Below are 17,042 nucleotides of genomic sequence, written 5' to 3'. Positions count from 1 at the left end.
GCACCTGACACACACACTGATTGATTTAACAAATATTTGTTGCATCTCGAGTCCCTCGCTCTGTTGTCGGGGAGCTAGGCCACCGCTCCCCTGTCCTCCTGTTGGGATCCGCCCCCCCTCTGTCTTCCGGATGTCCTAAGACAGCGGAGAAGAGGCCTGTCTGGTAACCCTCCCCTGCAGTGTCCTGGGGATGCTGAGGGCTGGGCGGGAGAGCAGGCCAGGGGCGATGGCCCGGGGTCTGGGGCCTGTGCAGGTGGGAGGAGCTGTCAGGTAGGCTGGGGAAGCTTTGCCAAAGGGCACGTCCTCGTGGGAGCACTTCCTGCGCGGCCGACTTCAGCTTCTCCTGTTCCACCCGCAAGTCTGGGGCTCAGCCGCATTGCATCACTCTGTCCCCTGGGTCCCCTTCCTGCCTTGAGCACACTTCCAGTCTGGGGCTTGTGCCCTCGCCCTCCCCCAGCCTGACCCCAGCCCACAGAGGCCTTCGGTCCTAGGTCCTGGACGTGAGTCACCCCCACGCTGCGGCTCCGATTCAGAATCAGAACCAGGGTCCTCCCGTGATTGAGAAATCCTTGCTGGGCCCTACAGCACATCCCTCTTGCTTAAGCTACTTCCTTTGGCTTGAAAAGCGGGAAGGGGGGGTGCTGTCGGGAGCAGCCTGGGTGGAGAGGCAACTTCAAGGAGACAGCGGGGGAGGAGAGGACGGGGCTGGAGCTGTGCCGGGAAACGGAGAGAGGCTGCTCAGTGACCAGGAAACTCGGAACAGGGATGGGAAGCAAAAGCATAAGCAAAAAGCGGGCGAGGGGCCCAAGGTCAGAGTGGGGTGGCTAGAGCTCCCCAATCTTCTGACACCCAATGGGTGAGAATAAGCCAAGATAGGGGGTGACTGGCTTTCATATCTAGTCTGGAGGCATTCCATGCATGGGGTGGGAAGTGAGGGCCTGGGGGTGTCCAATTCAGAGGGAGGGCAGCTCCTGTTGCAGCTGGGAAGCCAGTTTCCCCCAGACTCAAAGGGGCAGCTCTCTGCCCCTTCTCGGCCTCCCTTCTAGACAAATCACTGCCCCATTTCCTGTTGTGATTTTAAACACACACACACACACACACACACACACACACACACACACACACACACACGAGGGAGGGGAAAGTGAAGCCGGCCAGTTGGACTTGGGGACACATTTCGCAACCTTGCTGCCTGCAGCCTGGGAGGCCTTTTGTAGGCCTCCCACCGACCTCACCCCCAAGCACTGTGGTGCAGGACAGAAACCCAAGAACCCCTGAAGGCCCCTCCAGAGCACCCCTCATCCACAGTCTGAAACTAGGTGACTTTGGAGAGCCTGTTTCCTTCAGAGCCTTGATTTGCAACCTCTGACCCTCCGCTCGCCATACAGGCCCCAGTCCTGCCGTCTGTCCGCAGAGGAGCTCGGCCTCAGCGCACGGGGCAGCTGCCAGCTCTGCCCGGGGGGCCCACAGGCTCTGGATGGCTCTGCCGTCCTCTGAGAGGGTGGTCAGAGACGGGGGTAGGGAGGACGGGCCAGCCTGACTTGGCTCTCACGGGCTCCTCTAGGTCTTAGTTTCCAGAACTGGAGTCTTTTGGGGCTTCCCTTTCAAAACGCCTGCCCCGTTTGGGCAGAGCCCGCATGATTATCCACTTACTGTTTCTTTAACTCACTTTTTTTGTGCATCCTAAATAATCAATGAAACCAATAGATGAGATAGGCTAGTTAAAGGCGTTTCCTAATGAGGATTAAACAAAAACATAAGGACAACAATAAAAACTGCGCATCCTCAGATGACCTAAAAACAAGGCGCCCCCTGTGGGCGAGGCAGTGTTAAAACCAAGGGGTCACCTCAGACCTCTCGAAGGGTCTTCCGGTCGTCAGCCTCCTTTTCTCCAGTAGTAGACTCAGAGTCTCAGAGACCTTCCCATCCCGCTGGACAGAGGCGGAGGGCAGGGGCCCGGGGGTTACAGCGCAAGAGGGAAGGGAAGGGAAGAGGATCGAGTCCCCAAGACCCACCCCAATCCAGGTCGATGAAACGTCCGGGCTGGGGGAAGATGAGTCAGAGGCAGCTCAGTGAGGGAGGAGGGTGTGCACGCCTAAGTGCACGAACACACGCACGCCCTTCTGAAAGGTGGGGACGTGGGTCCGTGGGTCTACTCCTACCCTCCGGTAGCAACAGGGAAAGGAGCGGGGACAACACAGCAAGAGGCAGGAGCTGAGCCTGCTCTCCCCGAGCGGCACTGACCGCAGCAGGGCCTCGGGGTGACCCTCAGACAGCCCTCAGGAGCGAGGCGGGTCTGGGTCACACATGACCCAGAGACACACTCGCTTTCTGGCCTCCTTCCTTCTTTCTATTCTGCTTCTGTTTCCAAGGACTTCTCTGGAGGCCCTTCTCACCACACCAGCAGGTGGGCTGCTCTCAGCCTTTCTGCCAGGCCTCTGAGCTTCTCTCTGCCTCTAATTGTCAGACTTCTCTTCCCTTGTAGGGCCTGGCCCCAGGGGTCCATGGAGGTCAAAGTCACAGACAGGGGTGAGCTGATTGCAGGGAGGGCTACCCCGGAGGGTTGAGAGAAAGCAGGAGAAAGCAGCAAGCTTCCTTCTCCATCCCCTTGGGGAGCTAATTATAGACCAGCAGCCCACTCCACAGGTGAGTCCTGGGAGCAGACACCCCACACACCAGGGCAGGCCACTCAGCTGCTCCTGGGAAGGAGAGAGACACTTCCGACATCCTCAGCTCAGGGCCCATAATTAGTTTGTGGGATGAGAGCAAAACAACCATCTTCAGGGTGACAGCCAGACATTCAGGCGGCATGGGGGGCAGCATGGGGGCAGGGCCAGGCAGAAGGGACAGAGGCCCGGGCAGGAGGAACCAGCTTTCATCCCGTTAGCATTTCCCCTAGAATCTTGATCAGTTCCTGCCTCCTGGACTCTGCCCCAGAGGGGCCCAGAGCTCTAGCAGACTGGGAAGTAAGACTCTTGTTTGCCAAGGGAGGGGTACCCGCCTGAGGTTATTTCCTGCTTCTCCTGGGGAAAAAGGCAAGAGAGAGGCCAGGCCAGAGCAAAACCAAGAAGGTTCCCATCAAGGCAGCCCATAGTCTGGCCCTGAGGCAGGGTCGGGGAGGGAACTGCCAGAGCTGTTTACCCAGACAGGCCTGTTAGGCCTGGCTGTCTCACGGGGCCTTGCCCCAACCCCACCTTATGTACATTGAGATTCCCTGAGCTGTTCACCCCTCAAGAGCTCGGCCCACCAGGTGTGGCAGCCCCTTTCCCAGTGCTCCAAGAAGACACAGGTCGGATGATAGGTGAGTCTTGTCACCAAGTCTCCAAGTCTCACCTGTGGACCACTATGATGAGGCTCTCAGAGGAGCCCTGCGCCCCCGAGAACGAAGCAGTGTGTGCTCCTGGGACCCCTGCCTTCTGTGGGGACCACTATAGGGGACCCAAGGAAGGGCCTTAAAGGTCTGGTAGATAGGCCCAAGGTTACCAGCAGCCTCTCCCGTGAGCCTCTATTTACGTCTGGCTTGGCTTTCGCTTCAATTTATCTGATTTGACAAACTCAAACCCATTATGCAGATTACGAAACCAAAGTAAAAACAAGGAATTTTACTTCGGTTTACTCAAGGTCACAGATCCAGTTACTCTCCCTGGGGGTCAAATCAGCCACAGGCCAGGTCTTCCCCCTCAGCCCCCTGATGCCTTTCCTGGAAATGTGAAGATGCCAGATGTTTGGTTTGTTTTATGTAACAGCATCTGAGAAGAGCCGGATTGCTCCAGTCGGGGAATCTGCTCTGGCCCCAACCCCGGGAGCACCCCTTCTTCCACCTCTGAGACGGCAGAGTTCAGCCGAGGGAGGGAGCCACATGGGAACAGCGGGACAGCTTCAAACACTCACATGACCCCGCGCTTGGGAAATGGAGACAGACCCAGCCGGGCCCTGGCTCCTCTGCCGCGGCGACAATTTAGCCAGGCTCCACCAGACCGCGGGCCCATTTTTCTCCTGCCCCGGCTCACGCAACAAGGGAAAGCCCCTCTCTGGTCTAATCAACACTGCCCTCTCGGAGAAGGGACAGCACCTAGTCTCTAGAGATCGTCCACTCACTGCCCCCTCAGCCCTCCATTCTCCCGGGAGGAGGCTTCCTGGGCACTGCAGGAATCAGGGGTCACCCAGAGATTAGCGTGGAGAAGGGAAGGAGAACAGCGGTGTCTCTGCCCCTGCCCCCGGCATCCTGTGCCCACCCCCTGCCCTGGCCAGCCCTCAGCCCTGGCCTTCATGTTTAGATGCCTGCCCGGACAGACTCATCCTGCCTAAGACCCCCGCTTGCCCATCGCCCCTGCCCTCAGGCAGGGAGCAGGTGACTCACGGTGCAGGCTGAGGGAGATGTTGATGGTGTGCTCGTCCACGAAGCCCTTCAGGCCCGGCATGCGGGCGCACTTGAGCTGCGTCTGGGCCGCGCTGTCCCCGACGTGCACCCAGCACACGGTCTCGTTGGCGTAGCTGAAGTCCATGGCTGTGGTCTGCCGTGTGCTGGTGGGCGTGATGGTCGACACCTGGGCGCCGCTCAGGTACGTAGCCAGGATGTTCTGGGAGTTGGCGATGAGCAGCACCGGGGGGCGGTCCACCGGTTCTGCGGATGGAGGAGAGGCGGGTCAACGCGGCCAGGGCCCCAGGCCCTCCTGGGCCGCTCCCGGCAGGGAACAACACCGAGGGAGCCCAGCGTCGGCCACCGTGACCCCACCCACCGTTCTTGGCCTTGCAGGAGCGGTTGTCTGGCTGAAGCAAATAGCCCTCCACACAGCCACACAAGAAGGAGCCGTCTGTGTTGGTGCAGAGCTGGCTGCAGGTGCCGTAGATGGAACATTCGTCAAAGTCTGCCAGGAAAAGGACAAGAGCAAGGTCATTTCCAACGGACAAGGTCAGGGAAGTGGGCTGACCCTACAGCTACTTCAGAGGACAATGTAACAAAATCTAGAACAGTAAGAAATGTGCAACAATGACGTAACCCAATACGAACAATAAAATATATTAAAATAAAAAGAAAGAAATGTGCAAACTTTATCATCCAGCAAGTCTTAGGCTGTACCCTAGAAAAATAACCTGCATCTGTGCATGGCCTGGGTTCGGTCAGAAAGATTCTCTGAGTTCCTGGACCGGTTACTGTTCTAGGCTCTGGGGACATGTGAGCAAATACAGTTGATTCAAACTGCTGCCCTTAAGAAAATTAGGTTGTTAATAAATGATATGTTGTCACTACAATAATAAATGAAACAAAATGGTAAATGATATTTTAGAGGTGCTAGTGCAATGAAAAATGACTGGGAAGGTGCAAGGGGACCTTGCAAGGGGACCTTCCCTGGTGGTGCAAGGGGTTAAGACGCAACCTATGAAGCTGTCCGCAGCCACTGCAGCACGAGTTCGATCCCTGGCTGGCCAGGGAGCTACCCACATGGCGCAGCAGACCTCTCCTGTCTTCCCGCTGCTCCCCTCAGCAGTGGATTTCAGTGGCTCTGCCTGTTCTGCTCCCCACTCTGTCTCTGTGAATCCTCTTACCCTCATCCCCCTGCATCTCTGGCCTGTACCCCAGCTCTTGTATGCATCAATAAATAAATCTTTAAAAAAAAATAACTGGGGGGTCTCCCCAGTGGCGCAGTGGTTGAGCACTGGGTTGCGAAGCTGCCCGCAGCCTCTGCGGCGCCGGTTCGATGCCCAGCTGCTCCCTGGCCACTGGAGGAGGGTCCCACATGGCGCGCAGACCTCTCCTGCCGCCCGCTGCTCCCCTCAGCAGTGTCCTTCGGTCCTTCTGCCTGCTCTGCTCCCCGCTCTGGCTCTGGAGAATTCTCTCACCCTCCCGCGCTTCTGACTGTACCCAGTGCTTGTATAAATAAATAAATAAATCTTTTAAAAAAAAAGAATGTTATTAAAAAAAAAAAAACTGGGAAAAAATTCAACAGAGGAAGGGGATAGAGAGCGCTGGCCAGGGGGTGGTGGGAGCATGGAGGGGGTGATTTTGGAGTAGCCAGGAGGGCCTCCCTGAGGAGGTGGCGCTTGTGCTGAGACCCAAGGAGGGTACATTTAAAACAGAAAAGTTTGCATTGTTTGCAACAGAGAGGAACTGGGAACATGTTACTCATCAATAGGGAGATGGCCAAGTAAACTGTGGTAATAGTCACACATCACAGTGGTTTTTTGAAAGAACGAGGTAGATGTCTCCATCTACATGGAAGAATCTCCAGAACATACTGAGTGGAAACACTGAAAAAAGATACGCACAGTATGTTATTTATGTAAACAAGAGCATGCACAAAGTGACGCTACTTCCAGTCGTGTTTCCGTGCAGGCACATACACGAGGGGTGGGAAGGCCTTGAAGGAAACAGCAGCCCGAGCAGAGCTGACCTCCAGAGAGGAACAAGGGGCCCAGACTGAAGGGGACCTGTCAGAGGGGTCCCTGGGCTTATGTGTAATGCTTTCATTTTTTTTTAATAAGAAACTCCCAGAAGGCGTATAACTGTAAGATCAAACTTTAAGTCTGGCCTAAGCAAGTGGTTATGGTCACAGGCATGGCCTGGGGCTGTAAAGTGAGTCACAGGCTTTCTCTCTGGTGCTCTGCTCTCTCTGGCATCTTGCTTTCCCCTCCCAGCCACGCCCGCGGCCCTGCCCCAGGTGCCCCCACCCAGGCCCTGACGCACTAGTTGGCCCAGCACACGCACCTTTACACGTCTTGCCATCTGCCTGCAGTTGGAAGCTGTTGCTGCAGTAGCAGGTGGGCCCGCTGAGCGTGGGGACGCAGTGGTGCTGGCAGCCCAGCTGGGAGCAGTTGCTTCGGAGCTCTGTGTGGGGGCAGGCAACACTCAGGCCCTAGACCTGCAGCGCCCCCAGACTGCAAACCCCCCCCCCAGACTGCAAGCCCCTCCAGACTGCAAGCTCCTTCAGCTCCCCTCGGCCCTCCAAAATCCACCTCCAAGGCCTCAGTGTCAGATGGAAGGGCCTTAGGAAGCAAGTGAGGGGCATAGGACGGGCACAAGAACCCACATCTCCCTGCTCTGGTGGCTCCAGACCCCCTCTGCCCCCCGGGGAGGGGCTCTGGTAGTCTGCTGGGGTGGACAGGGCAGGGGGTCGGGAATCTTATCCCTCCATACATCTCCTGTCTGCACTGCTGAGGACACCATGTGGCTTCGGGCCTTGGGTGAAGGGTGGGCATGGAGAGTCTGGCCCGCAGGCGCCCGCTCTGGTCTGGAAGCACCTCTCCAACTCCATCCCTGCAGCCCTGGAGGCCTCAGGCCCAGGTGGAAAATGGGAGGAGAGCAAAACTGGCTCCCTGGGGACCCTTGCTCCTGCCACTGACCCACTTCCATGGGAGACAGAGGGAATGAGACCGGAGGGGAGAGGTGGGAGAGCGGCTGCCCCCCCAGACCAGCGACCCAATTAATGGCTTTGCGTGGGGCCAGGCGGCCTGGCCACAAAGACCCCTTTGTCCAGTTGCCTCGCACCCCTGCTCCCCCCGCGTCCCCCACCTAGGAGAGAGAGCTGCCCGAGACACTAAGACGTGGAGAGGCGCTAAGCCTGCCAGGAGGAAACGAGATGGGGGGGGGCAAGACCCCAGTTATTTCTTCTCCTCATACCTCTACCCAAGAGCCCAAATGTGCTCCTGCCTAGTCTTCTACCTGGGGAGGGGGGGGGAGCGCAAGTGGTACATTTTCTAGAAAAGAGTTTCTCTTCTGGATATTGGGTGGGAGAATGAGGACGCTCAACTCTAATATCAGAGAAGGAAACTCAAACGCTAGGTTTTCAATGTCCTTTGTTGTTTCTGAAATGGAAAATGCATTCACAAGGAAGCAGACTTGCACTGCCCCATCCCGTCCCTGGGACATGGCGTGTGCTGGAGTCAGCCCCCTCCGCATCCTATCCCAGAATTCAGACGGAAACATGCAAACCCAACCAAAGGGAAGCATGAAAATCTTCCGCAAACTCCCTGCCCCACACTCCCTGCCCTCAGTGAACAGGATCCAGATGTGTCTCTTCCCACAGGCAGATGTTTTCTGACATGCACGCAGGCACAGGACACCCTCCCCGCCCCAGAGGACTGCCCTGCCCCAGGGGCCTGCTCAGGCCTCAAGGAGCCACCTCCTGCTCCAGGTGAGACCCTGACGACAGCAGAGGGGACAGTCCCCACTCCCTGGCCAGGAAGCTGCGGCTCTTCCTCCCTCCCCCCATGGAAACCCTCCCCTAGTGCTCAGGCGTCATGCAGGTTCCCCCTGGTCTGCAGGGGCTTCCAGGGGAATAAAGACAGAGCTGGTGACCTGAGTCCTAGCGGGAGGAAGCCTGACTGAGCGCCCTAACAGCCTCTCCTCCGCCTGGATGACTTTCCCATCGAGCAGCTTCAGGGCGCCCAGGGGACCCCAGTCCCTGCTGAAGGCTTTGAAGGGCACTCGCACAGGAGGCAGGAAGACAACACTGAGACCCCAGGCCTCAGCACCAACCACTGTTCTTCTCCACTCACAGTCAGGTTTTGTGTAAGAAATTACACGAAGAAAGGTGGGGCCTCCCTGGTGGTGCAGAGGTTAAGTCTCAGCACTATCAAGCTATCGCCAGATACAGCAGCGTGAGTTCGATCCCCGGCCAGAGAGCTACCCACATGGCGTACCAGACCTCTCCTATTTCCCCGCTGCTCCCCTCAGCAGTGGATTTCAGTCATTCTGCTTGTTCTGCTCCCCGCTCTGTCTCTGGTGAATCCTCCCAACCCCTGTACCTCTGGCCTGCACCCCAGTTCTTGCATGCATAAATAAATAAAACAAATCTTTAGGGGCTCACTAGTCACACACACAACTATGACTTGACCAAGCTCACACAGCCAGAGGGAAGGCCCCGATCAAGCTTACACTGAGCCCGGAAGGGCCATCTGACCAAGCTCCAAGTCTGGGGGACCCTCGGGGGGCTGTTTTCTGGTAGCAATTCTGTGCAGAGGAGTAGGACAAGGACTCATCCCCTCGCAGGGTCAAGGGCAGTCCCCGGCTGGCCCGCTGAGCACTCCCCACATCCTCCGGGTCACGAGAGCACCAGGGAAGAGCCCTTACCTCGGCAGTGGGGCCCCTCGTCGGAACCATCCCTGCAGTCCTGGACGCCGTTGCAGAGGTGGGACATGTGGATACACAGCTCTGTGCCCAGACAATTGTGCTCGTTTGGCTGACATCTCTGGGCCTTACTCTGTGGGCCTGAGGGCAGATGGCAGGATTAGCACAACCAAGCTGGCCAGAGTGGCCAGGGGCTCACGGGCAGAAACAGAGGCTGGGGTTTCAGATCTCAGGGGGCCTCGGGACTGGCTAGTCTTCCGCTTAGAGGTCTACACACATGGGAGCAGCCAGGGAGAAGCGCAAACTGGACTTTCAGCACAGAGTCCACTCCCACTACACCCCACCCGTCTGCACCCCAAAGCCTCCACATACTATACTCGGGAGACAGGCTGAGGTTAGACGTGAAAGGTTTCCTTCCCACAGCTGCCCAGGTCGCGGAGCCTGGGGCTGAGAGCTGGACGGAGCCCCCAGAACCGCGCTGTCCATGTGGGCGCCAGGCCTATGAGGCTACAGAGCGCTGAGAACGTGGACAGCTCACACTGTCAGTGCGGGACACACACTGGCTTTTGCACGCTTAATAAGACATGCAAAAAAGATGTAAATGATGTCATTAACAATTTTCTCTGAATCTGAAGCCAAGAAGACATTTTGAACACATTGGGTAAAATAAAATTAAAATTAATTTTACCTTTTCTTAAATGTGGCTGCTAACAAATTTTGACACTGCTTCTGTGGCTTGCGTTATACTTCTACTGGACAGCACTAGTCTAGACCCCCCACGCCCTGCCGCCTGCCTGATGGAAGGATTTGGTGAGGGTCAGAGGTGGTGGCCCACTGGTGATGTCTCTGGCTCTTTCTGGTGCCCAAGAAGATCGCCGGGGAGAGAGCTCTTCGGGGATCCTAGGGAGGGCAGGGCTGGGGGGCGGCTGAGCCTCTGAGCTGGGGGACGGGCCACTTCCGAGTCCGGCCAGGGCGTGGGAGTGTCTGGTGTGAGGCCTCTCCCCCTGTGTCTCTGGGCAGCATCCCCACGCGCGGGTGACCGGGGCAAAGGGTGTGGAGTAGTGTGGGGGAGGGTCTGTCAGTGTGTCTTTGCTTGCTGGTGCTCTGGCCGGGGCATGTGTGAATTTGGGGCTGTGTGTGACTGTCTGGGGGGCACCTGCCAGAGTGCAGGCAGCGTTTCTGGGTCTGGGAGCGTGCGGGGTGGGGACGGTGTGGGGTGTGTGTTGTACCAAACGAAAGGAGGCATGGGCAGAGCGCCAGGCCAGCGCCGCACAGACTGAACGGCAAGGCCAGGGTCAGAAGCGCAGAGGTAAAGGTGGCATCAGGAAGAAGACGGCCAGGCTGAGCCCTCCCACCACAGACGCACTTGCAGAGCAGCCTGGCCCCTGCCCTCCAGGGCAGGGTGTGGGGGTGAGAAAGAACGTGTGGCTCCTTTTCCGGCCCTAAAATTACCCCTGATAATTATGGATGGGGGTGTAGGGAGAAGACGGAGGACAGGCTGGAGCAGGGCAAGCCCAGGAGAACAGCGACAGGCCTAGGAACGCAGAGTCTCCAAGACCCTGGGTCGAGCAGTCCGGCCCGGGCAAGGCTGAGGTGGAGACTCCAGGGCTCTGCCAGCTGCCCACGACTCTGGGGTCCACCAGTCAGTCCTCCATCCCCCACTGGCAGGGTAAAGGCTGTGCGGGGACCTTTCTCCCAGTTTAAACAGCTGCCTCTGATTACACCACGTACTGGGGGCAGGGGAAGGCGGGGGTGGTGGGAAAGGCACAGGGGTGGGGCCTCCGTACAGAGGCTGAGCAAGAGCTGGTGGCCTTTGGTCTGGGAATCTGGGAATAAGCAGGGGACCTGGCAAGATGTGAGGGTACCTGTCAAGGGTCAGGAGAGTCAGGGGGGGAGAGAAGAGGGACTAGCCAAAAGAAAGGGGGCCGAGTAGCTCCTTCCAACAAAGCTGTCAGTCCAGAAAACAGTCTCTGGCAGGCTTGGGGGTGCAGCAGCCAGGGGAACAATTCAATGTGCCATTTCCGAGCACGACAGACACCATGCTGGCCCTTTGAAGGGGGCGGGGAGGACGGTTTTAGCTGTGTCACGGACAAACAATCACAGAGCAAGGTCCACCCCAGGGAGAAATCAGCTGTCCGCATCCCAAACTGCCCTGAGGCCAAAGGAAAAGGAGTAAGTTAGGGGCTGGGGGCAGGGTCCCGAGAAGGTACTTACAGATCTCAGGTGCCTCGTCAGACCCATCAGGGCAGTCCCTCTCGCCGTCACACCGCCAGCCTTTGGAGATGCAGGTGATCTGGTCTCTGCAGGCAAACTGTTTGGGGCTGCATGTCTTAGGGGCTAAGGAAAGAAAAGGGAGGTAGAGAGAAGGATGGAGGTGAACTCCCTGGTCCCAGATGCCCCGAGGGCCCTTCCTCCTTCCCCTGCGCCATCCTCCATCTGGCCCAGACTCTGAGCCGCAGTCCGTGTGCCCGGGGAAGCAGGTAGCTGTGGGTTACTCTTGGTTACAGTGTCCCCGTGGGGAGTGGGGGTATCTAGGGAGCACCCCTTCTTGCCCCCCACCTAGCTCCCCAGGCTGCCTGTCTAGCGTGTCCCTCCCCAGTCCTCGGCCAAACCCCCCTCCACTGGACTCGGTTGCTCTGATCAGACGCAGCACCCCAGCCCGTTTTGCTGCCTGAGAGTGACAGCGAGGGATGGGGCATCCTGGCCTCCGACAGGTTCTCCGCACCGCAGTTCATGGAATATAGCCGCGGATTTGTTCGACATCGTTTCATTAAATGCCATTTCATTATGATGGCGGGGGGTGGGGGGATACTCCCAGGGCCTCCCTGGTGGCGCAGGGGTTAAAGGCAGCGCTATCAAGCTCCTGCCAGCCTTTGCAGCATGAGTTTGATCCTGGCCTGGCCAAGGAGCAACCCACATGGCGCGGCAGACCTCTCCTGTCTCCCCGCTGCTCCCCTCAGCTGTGGATTTCAGTCAGTCTGCCTGTTCTGCTCCCCGCTCTGTCTCTGGTGAATCCTCTCACCCCCTGCCTCTGGCCTGCACCCCAGCTCTTGTGTGCATAAATAAATAAACCTTTAAAAAAAAACAAAACTCCCAGCCAATATTAAACAAAATGATGTTATTCAAGGACTTGGTTTCATTGTGTCGCTTTAAAGCTTTAAAGCCGTTTCCAGGAACCTACTGGCGATGTTAAGTGAGAACTTACTGTATCTTCCTCTACTTTTTATTAGAAGCTCAGCTGTGTCTTATCTAATGTCTCTGCTCCTCCACCCTCTGGGACACACTCAGTCCCTGGAACCCATCACCCCACCCACCCCCAAATCCCAACAACCAGGCCCCCAGAAGATGGTATCTGCGGAGATACGGAAGGACAAAGCTGGGCAGGGCAGGGCAAAGGGCCACATCTCTGCCCTCTCTCCCTAAAGTCAGTCTCAGAGAGGACTTTCAGCTGAGAAGCACCTCAGAGTTGGGGAGCTGAGGCCAGGGGGTGGTGACCCAGGAAGGTGCTGTATCTAGGACATAGTGTCTTCTCTGTCACCCCCATCTCACCCCCAGCAGCCTCCTGATTACCAATATTGGTAACACTGACTCTTCCTGCGGGCTCGGCGGCGTGTGGCAGCTCCGGGGCAAACCAGTTCTACACCCGGGTCGGGTCGTCTTAGTCCACCCTCTCTACGGCCTGACGAGGTGGGGTGGCTAGCACCACCATTTCACAGAGGAGGGGAGCACCCTCAGAGGGGGGCAAGGCACACAGCAAGCAGGTGACAAACCAGGTCGCTCAAACCAGTCTCCTGACTCACGTTTTAGCGGGCAGCCCACGCCAGCACCCCCATTCCCACCGAGACACGCTCAGGGGCTGCCCCTCCCAGCCCCATCACCAAGTGCCCCAAGGGAAGAGAAGTCCCCACTCTCCTGCGCCCCCACTGGGGCAGGTTCCCAGCCTCCCGCTGCCTTTTGCTCAGCCTGTGTCAGTTGCATTTTGATTCAGCTGGCATGCACTGCGCCAGGCACTGCACTAGGCACTGGGGTGCCAAGGAGGGCCAGATGCCCCCCCCAGGAGCCACGGTCCCCTGGGAAGACAGCTGCACACAGCTGATTGGAATCAGGGCAGTGAGAGCTCCAGGTTGGGTCAGAGTCGGAGTAAAGTATGTCAGGTCTCTGAGCAGGGAGGGAGCATCTGAGGGGCCACGCAAGATGTCCACCCCCCCCAACCCCCATCTTTGGCAGAAGGGACTGCACCCAGGCCCCCGGCCAGAATGAGAGTCGAGTTCAGGAAACACATTAAGGATGGCTCAGCCAGCCCCCCACCCCCAGCCCCCTTCCCCTGCCCCCCACCCAGAGCAGGGAATAAAGGCCCCTTGAGGAGGTGGATAATGCTGAGTTCACTGCCCCACTGGGCCAGCTGTGAGGTCTTCCCGGGGAACAGCCCGCCAGGCTAGTTAGCATGCTGGGGGATCGTCCTCTTCCCCTGGCCAGCCCAGACTGGCTGGGGGGGCGGGTTTGAGGGGGCTGGAATGGGACTAGGAGGCAGATGGGCAGTTTGGAGCTTAGAAACAGCCCCCATGCCACCCCCGGGGCCCCCACCTGGACTTAGTGCGCGCCCCCACGCCTCCTCAGGACAGAACTCACAGTCTGGGCCTGAGGTCACTGGTTGGTCACTCCCCCCCCACCGGCCCCGCCACTCTGAGTCTCAGCCATGCTCCCCCCTCCTTTGGCCCCCACTTTGTCCCCCCCCTGCTGTCCCCCACCCCCATTTTTGGCCTGAACTCGACAGAGGAAACAGCAGCTGGCAAACTCCGAAAGCTGGAATGAGAGAGATTCACAAACCAGATGTGTTCTCGCAGAGGGGTGGGGGATGGGAGAGTGAAGCCAAGAGGAACACCCGCCCCTGCCCCCCCCCCCCAGCAGCATCTCCTCAGGTCTGGGAGCAGAGGACCTGGGGGGCCGGGGCACACCTCCCAAGAGCCAGGTCCGTGGATCTCGGCAAGAAATGTGAAAGAACTTTGCTCCTGTCAGGGATGGTGGAGAAAGCCCCAGGAAACTCGACTTTGAAGGCTGAAGCCTGTCTTTGATTTCCTTCAGGGAGAGGAAAGAAACAACCTACTTTGGGGCCGTCTACACAGCCTACACGCCGCCGCACTCTGGAGTTGGCCTGCAGTGGGGGTGGGGTAGGAAACTTGTAATCTGCTTAGAGCCAGCAGCCAGCGCACTCCCTCACGGGTGCCAGCACCCAGAGGCCAACCCTGGTGGCCGGCCGCTTAGGTGAGGGGATGACGCAGCCCGAGGCGCGGGAGCCGCTGCCGGCCTCCCCTGCGTGCGGCTCCTCCTGAAAACTGGAGCTCCCCAACGACGCGAGTTTCCGCTTTTCCACACGGTCACACGTGCCAGGCGCCGCACTGAAATGCTCACACGCATGGACTCGCCTAGATCCTCGCCACCCTTAAGGTGGGCTCCACTGGTGTCCCCAGCACACGGAGGAGGACCCCGAGGCGCAGGGATTAGGATCCGTGAGGTGGTGTCCTCACTGGTCATGGCGACGGAGCTCGTGAAGGATAATGGCCGGGGAAACATCTGGTCCTCCGGCACCGAGGGAGGGAAGGGGACAGTGCGGGTAGCGGTGGCCTTCAGCTCCTCAGAGAGGAGGGGGGACATGGCGGAGAGGGAGGGGGACGAGGACAGGACAGACGAGGGAGGAGGGAGAAGGAGAGCACCGGAGAGGGAGGAGGGAGAGGTTGCGGAGAGAACGCCAGGACACAGGGGCCGTCTGTTCTCAGCTTTGCCTGGAGATGAATGTGACCGCCATGCTAACTCTGGCCAACACCCCTGCCCTCCCCCCCCGCCCCAACCCAGGCACCCGGCCCAGCCGTGGCCCCCAGAGCCACCAAGCTGGAGCCAGGACAGGAGGTGTAGTCTTGGGTGTGTGTCCAGACACAACACGAACCCCAGTCCTGCTCCCCACAGCCCTGCTGGAGCCTTGGCTGTCACCCTGGGTCCCATCTGGGCCCTTGGGGGTAGAGTAGGGAAGGGGGCTGAGAGAGCCAAGCCGGACAGGAAAGGGCGACGGCGGAGGACAGGCGCCGGGCAGAGGAGGGTCCCTCTGCTGATCCGCTCGGGGGCAGTGATGGGGAGGAACAAAGGTGAGACCTCAGTGGTGCTGGTCAAAGACCAAGAAAGTCGAGGCAAGAAAGCCATGAAAGAGACCCTTGAGGCCCTTCACAAGAGTGGACACAGCAGAGAGAGAGAGAGGCCGCGCGCGCGCGCGTGTGTGTGTGTGTGTGTGTGTGTGTGTGTGTGGCGGGGGTGGGGGCTTCCAAAGGGAACCATAGGCTATATCTAAGGGAACAGAAGAGCCAGGGGGTGGCAGGGGGGTGGGGGGCAGAATCTGCAGGAATCTGAACTTTAAAACACATGGGGGTGGGGTAGCAGGGGCCTCCCAGACCCAAACCGAGAGCTTTTCACTGAATTTTATGTATTTTGGGTGTTACCGGGTGACTCCTTCCCGCAGCTCAGCGAGGCTCAGACACATTTTTGTCATTCCTGAGTCTGGGCCTCTGCTTTGCGGCCTGGACAGAAGGACAGACGGGATGGCTTGGACTGCTGGGGGTGGGGAAGGGTCTCCCCCTCCATCCTGAGTCAATATTGACTCAGCAGGACATCAGCCTGACCGGGGACCTCCCCACCCTCTTCTCCTTTCCTCACAAATAAAATTCAGACCCCCCTGAATGCCTCTGGAGAGCGTCCTATTTCTCACGGGCCGGCTAAGCCCTTCCCAGCGTGCCCCTGCCCCAACACGCACACGCGCACACCCCGCTACCTCGCGAGAGGGAACAGCTCTGTGCACAGGCCCTGCCCCACGCCTCTCCGTTCTCAGACCACAGGTCCTGCGGAGGTCCTGCCAGGGCTCCCTCCTTGCCTCCAAACTATCTCCTTTCCCCTCTTGCTCAGCCCACAAAGGGTATCAAGTTTCCCTCTTCAGAAACTTTCTCTCCAAACTCATTCCCAAAATCAGTGGAGGGGGAAGAGAGAGGAACTTGGAGGAAAGCGGAAGGGAAGCCTGCCCCGCCTAGCCAGGCCTTCCGAATCTGGTCTGGAAGGGGGAAAATAACCCTAAAATGGCGAGGCCTGGGCAGGGAGCCTGTGGGGGAGCTTAGGAGAGACCTGTGCGCTCAGGTGGGCTTCGGGACACCTCGAGGCTGGACGGAGGTGGGTGGAGACAGGCAGAGGCAAAGCAAAGGACAGAGACTGAGGGTCCAGCCAGAGAGCGCCACGGAGGATGGGCAGTAAGAGCAGGACAGACACAAGTTCTGAGCGCCGAGGTAACACACACTAATGACAGACAGACAGACAGGCAGGCAGGCAGAATAGACAGGAAGGAGTCTCGGCCCAGGAGCTGCCAAGATAATGACACAGTTGACTTGGGCTGAACCTGGAGAATAACAACCCCCCTGAGACTCAGCAGGGTGGAGGCAGCACATATCCTGACTTGGGGAGACAGCGTCCCTGCCCTGGCAGTGTCTGGCCAAAGAGACCCAGAATAGGGGTCCCTTTGACCCCTCAGAGAGACCCACAGAACTGGGAGGGTGGGAGGAAGATCGGGGCGCCTCAGCTGGAGAAGCCAAGACTCAGAGAGTCTCATCTCTCCTGGGGAAGCCGAGGGGAGAAAGGCGACCCCGCACCTCTTTTCCGAGAGGTTTCCCTGCGCCTGGGCAGCGGCACCGGAAGCACTCCAGAGTCAACTGCTTCCTTCTCCAAACAATGCAGGATCCTGCTTAGTGGGTTGAAATCTGGGACAAACAATGGGATGGAGCTGGCGAGGTTCCCCAAATGCTCACTTCTGACACCCGGTTCCATCAGGTCAGGGACCCTTGGGTGGTGCCAATTCAACTACACCCAGATTCCCCAAAGGTGATGGGCTGATGAGCTCCCCATGCAGAGCAAGAGGACTCGAAGGCTGCGGAGTCCACAGGCTGGGGCT

The 17,042-nt window shown here is 58.5% G+C and overlaps 1 protein-coding gene across 2 annotated transcripts in view; it reads right to left on the bottom strand.

Annotated features, from left to right (window-relative positions):
• The window catches only part of LRP1 (LDL receptor related protein 1), a 72,953-nt gene that overhangs the window by 52,210 nt on the left and 3,701 nt on the right, over positions 1-17,042 (bottom strand). For both annotated transcript variants that reach the window (XM_037515041.2, XM_037515040.2), the window contains exons 2-6: positions 11,282-11,404; positions 9,071-9,208; positions 6,707-6,826; positions 4,740-4,868; positions 4,361-4,624 (exon numbers count right to left, since the gene is read on the bottom strand). In XM_037515041.2, coding sequence (XP_037370938.1) covers positions 4,361-4,624; positions 4,740-4,868; positions 6,707-6,826; positions 9,071-9,208; positions 11,282-11,404 — 774 coding nt within the window. The remainder of the gene's footprint in view (positions 1-4,360; positions 4,625-4,739; positions 4,869-6,706; positions 6,827-9,070; positions 9,209-11,281; positions 11,405-17,042) is intronic.

Source organism: Talpa occidentalis, unplaced genomic scaffold (genome assembly GCF_014898055.3).
Source record: "Talpa occidentalis isolate TD23 unplaced genomic scaffold, MPIMG_talOcc4v2.1 talOcc4.16, whole genome shotgun sequence".
NCBI lineage: Eukaryota > Metazoa > Chordata > Mammalia > Eulipotyphla > Talpidae > Talpa > Talpa occidentalis.
Note: the sequence above shows the minus strand (reverse complement) of the source record. Positions and strands in the feature narration are given on the sequence as shown.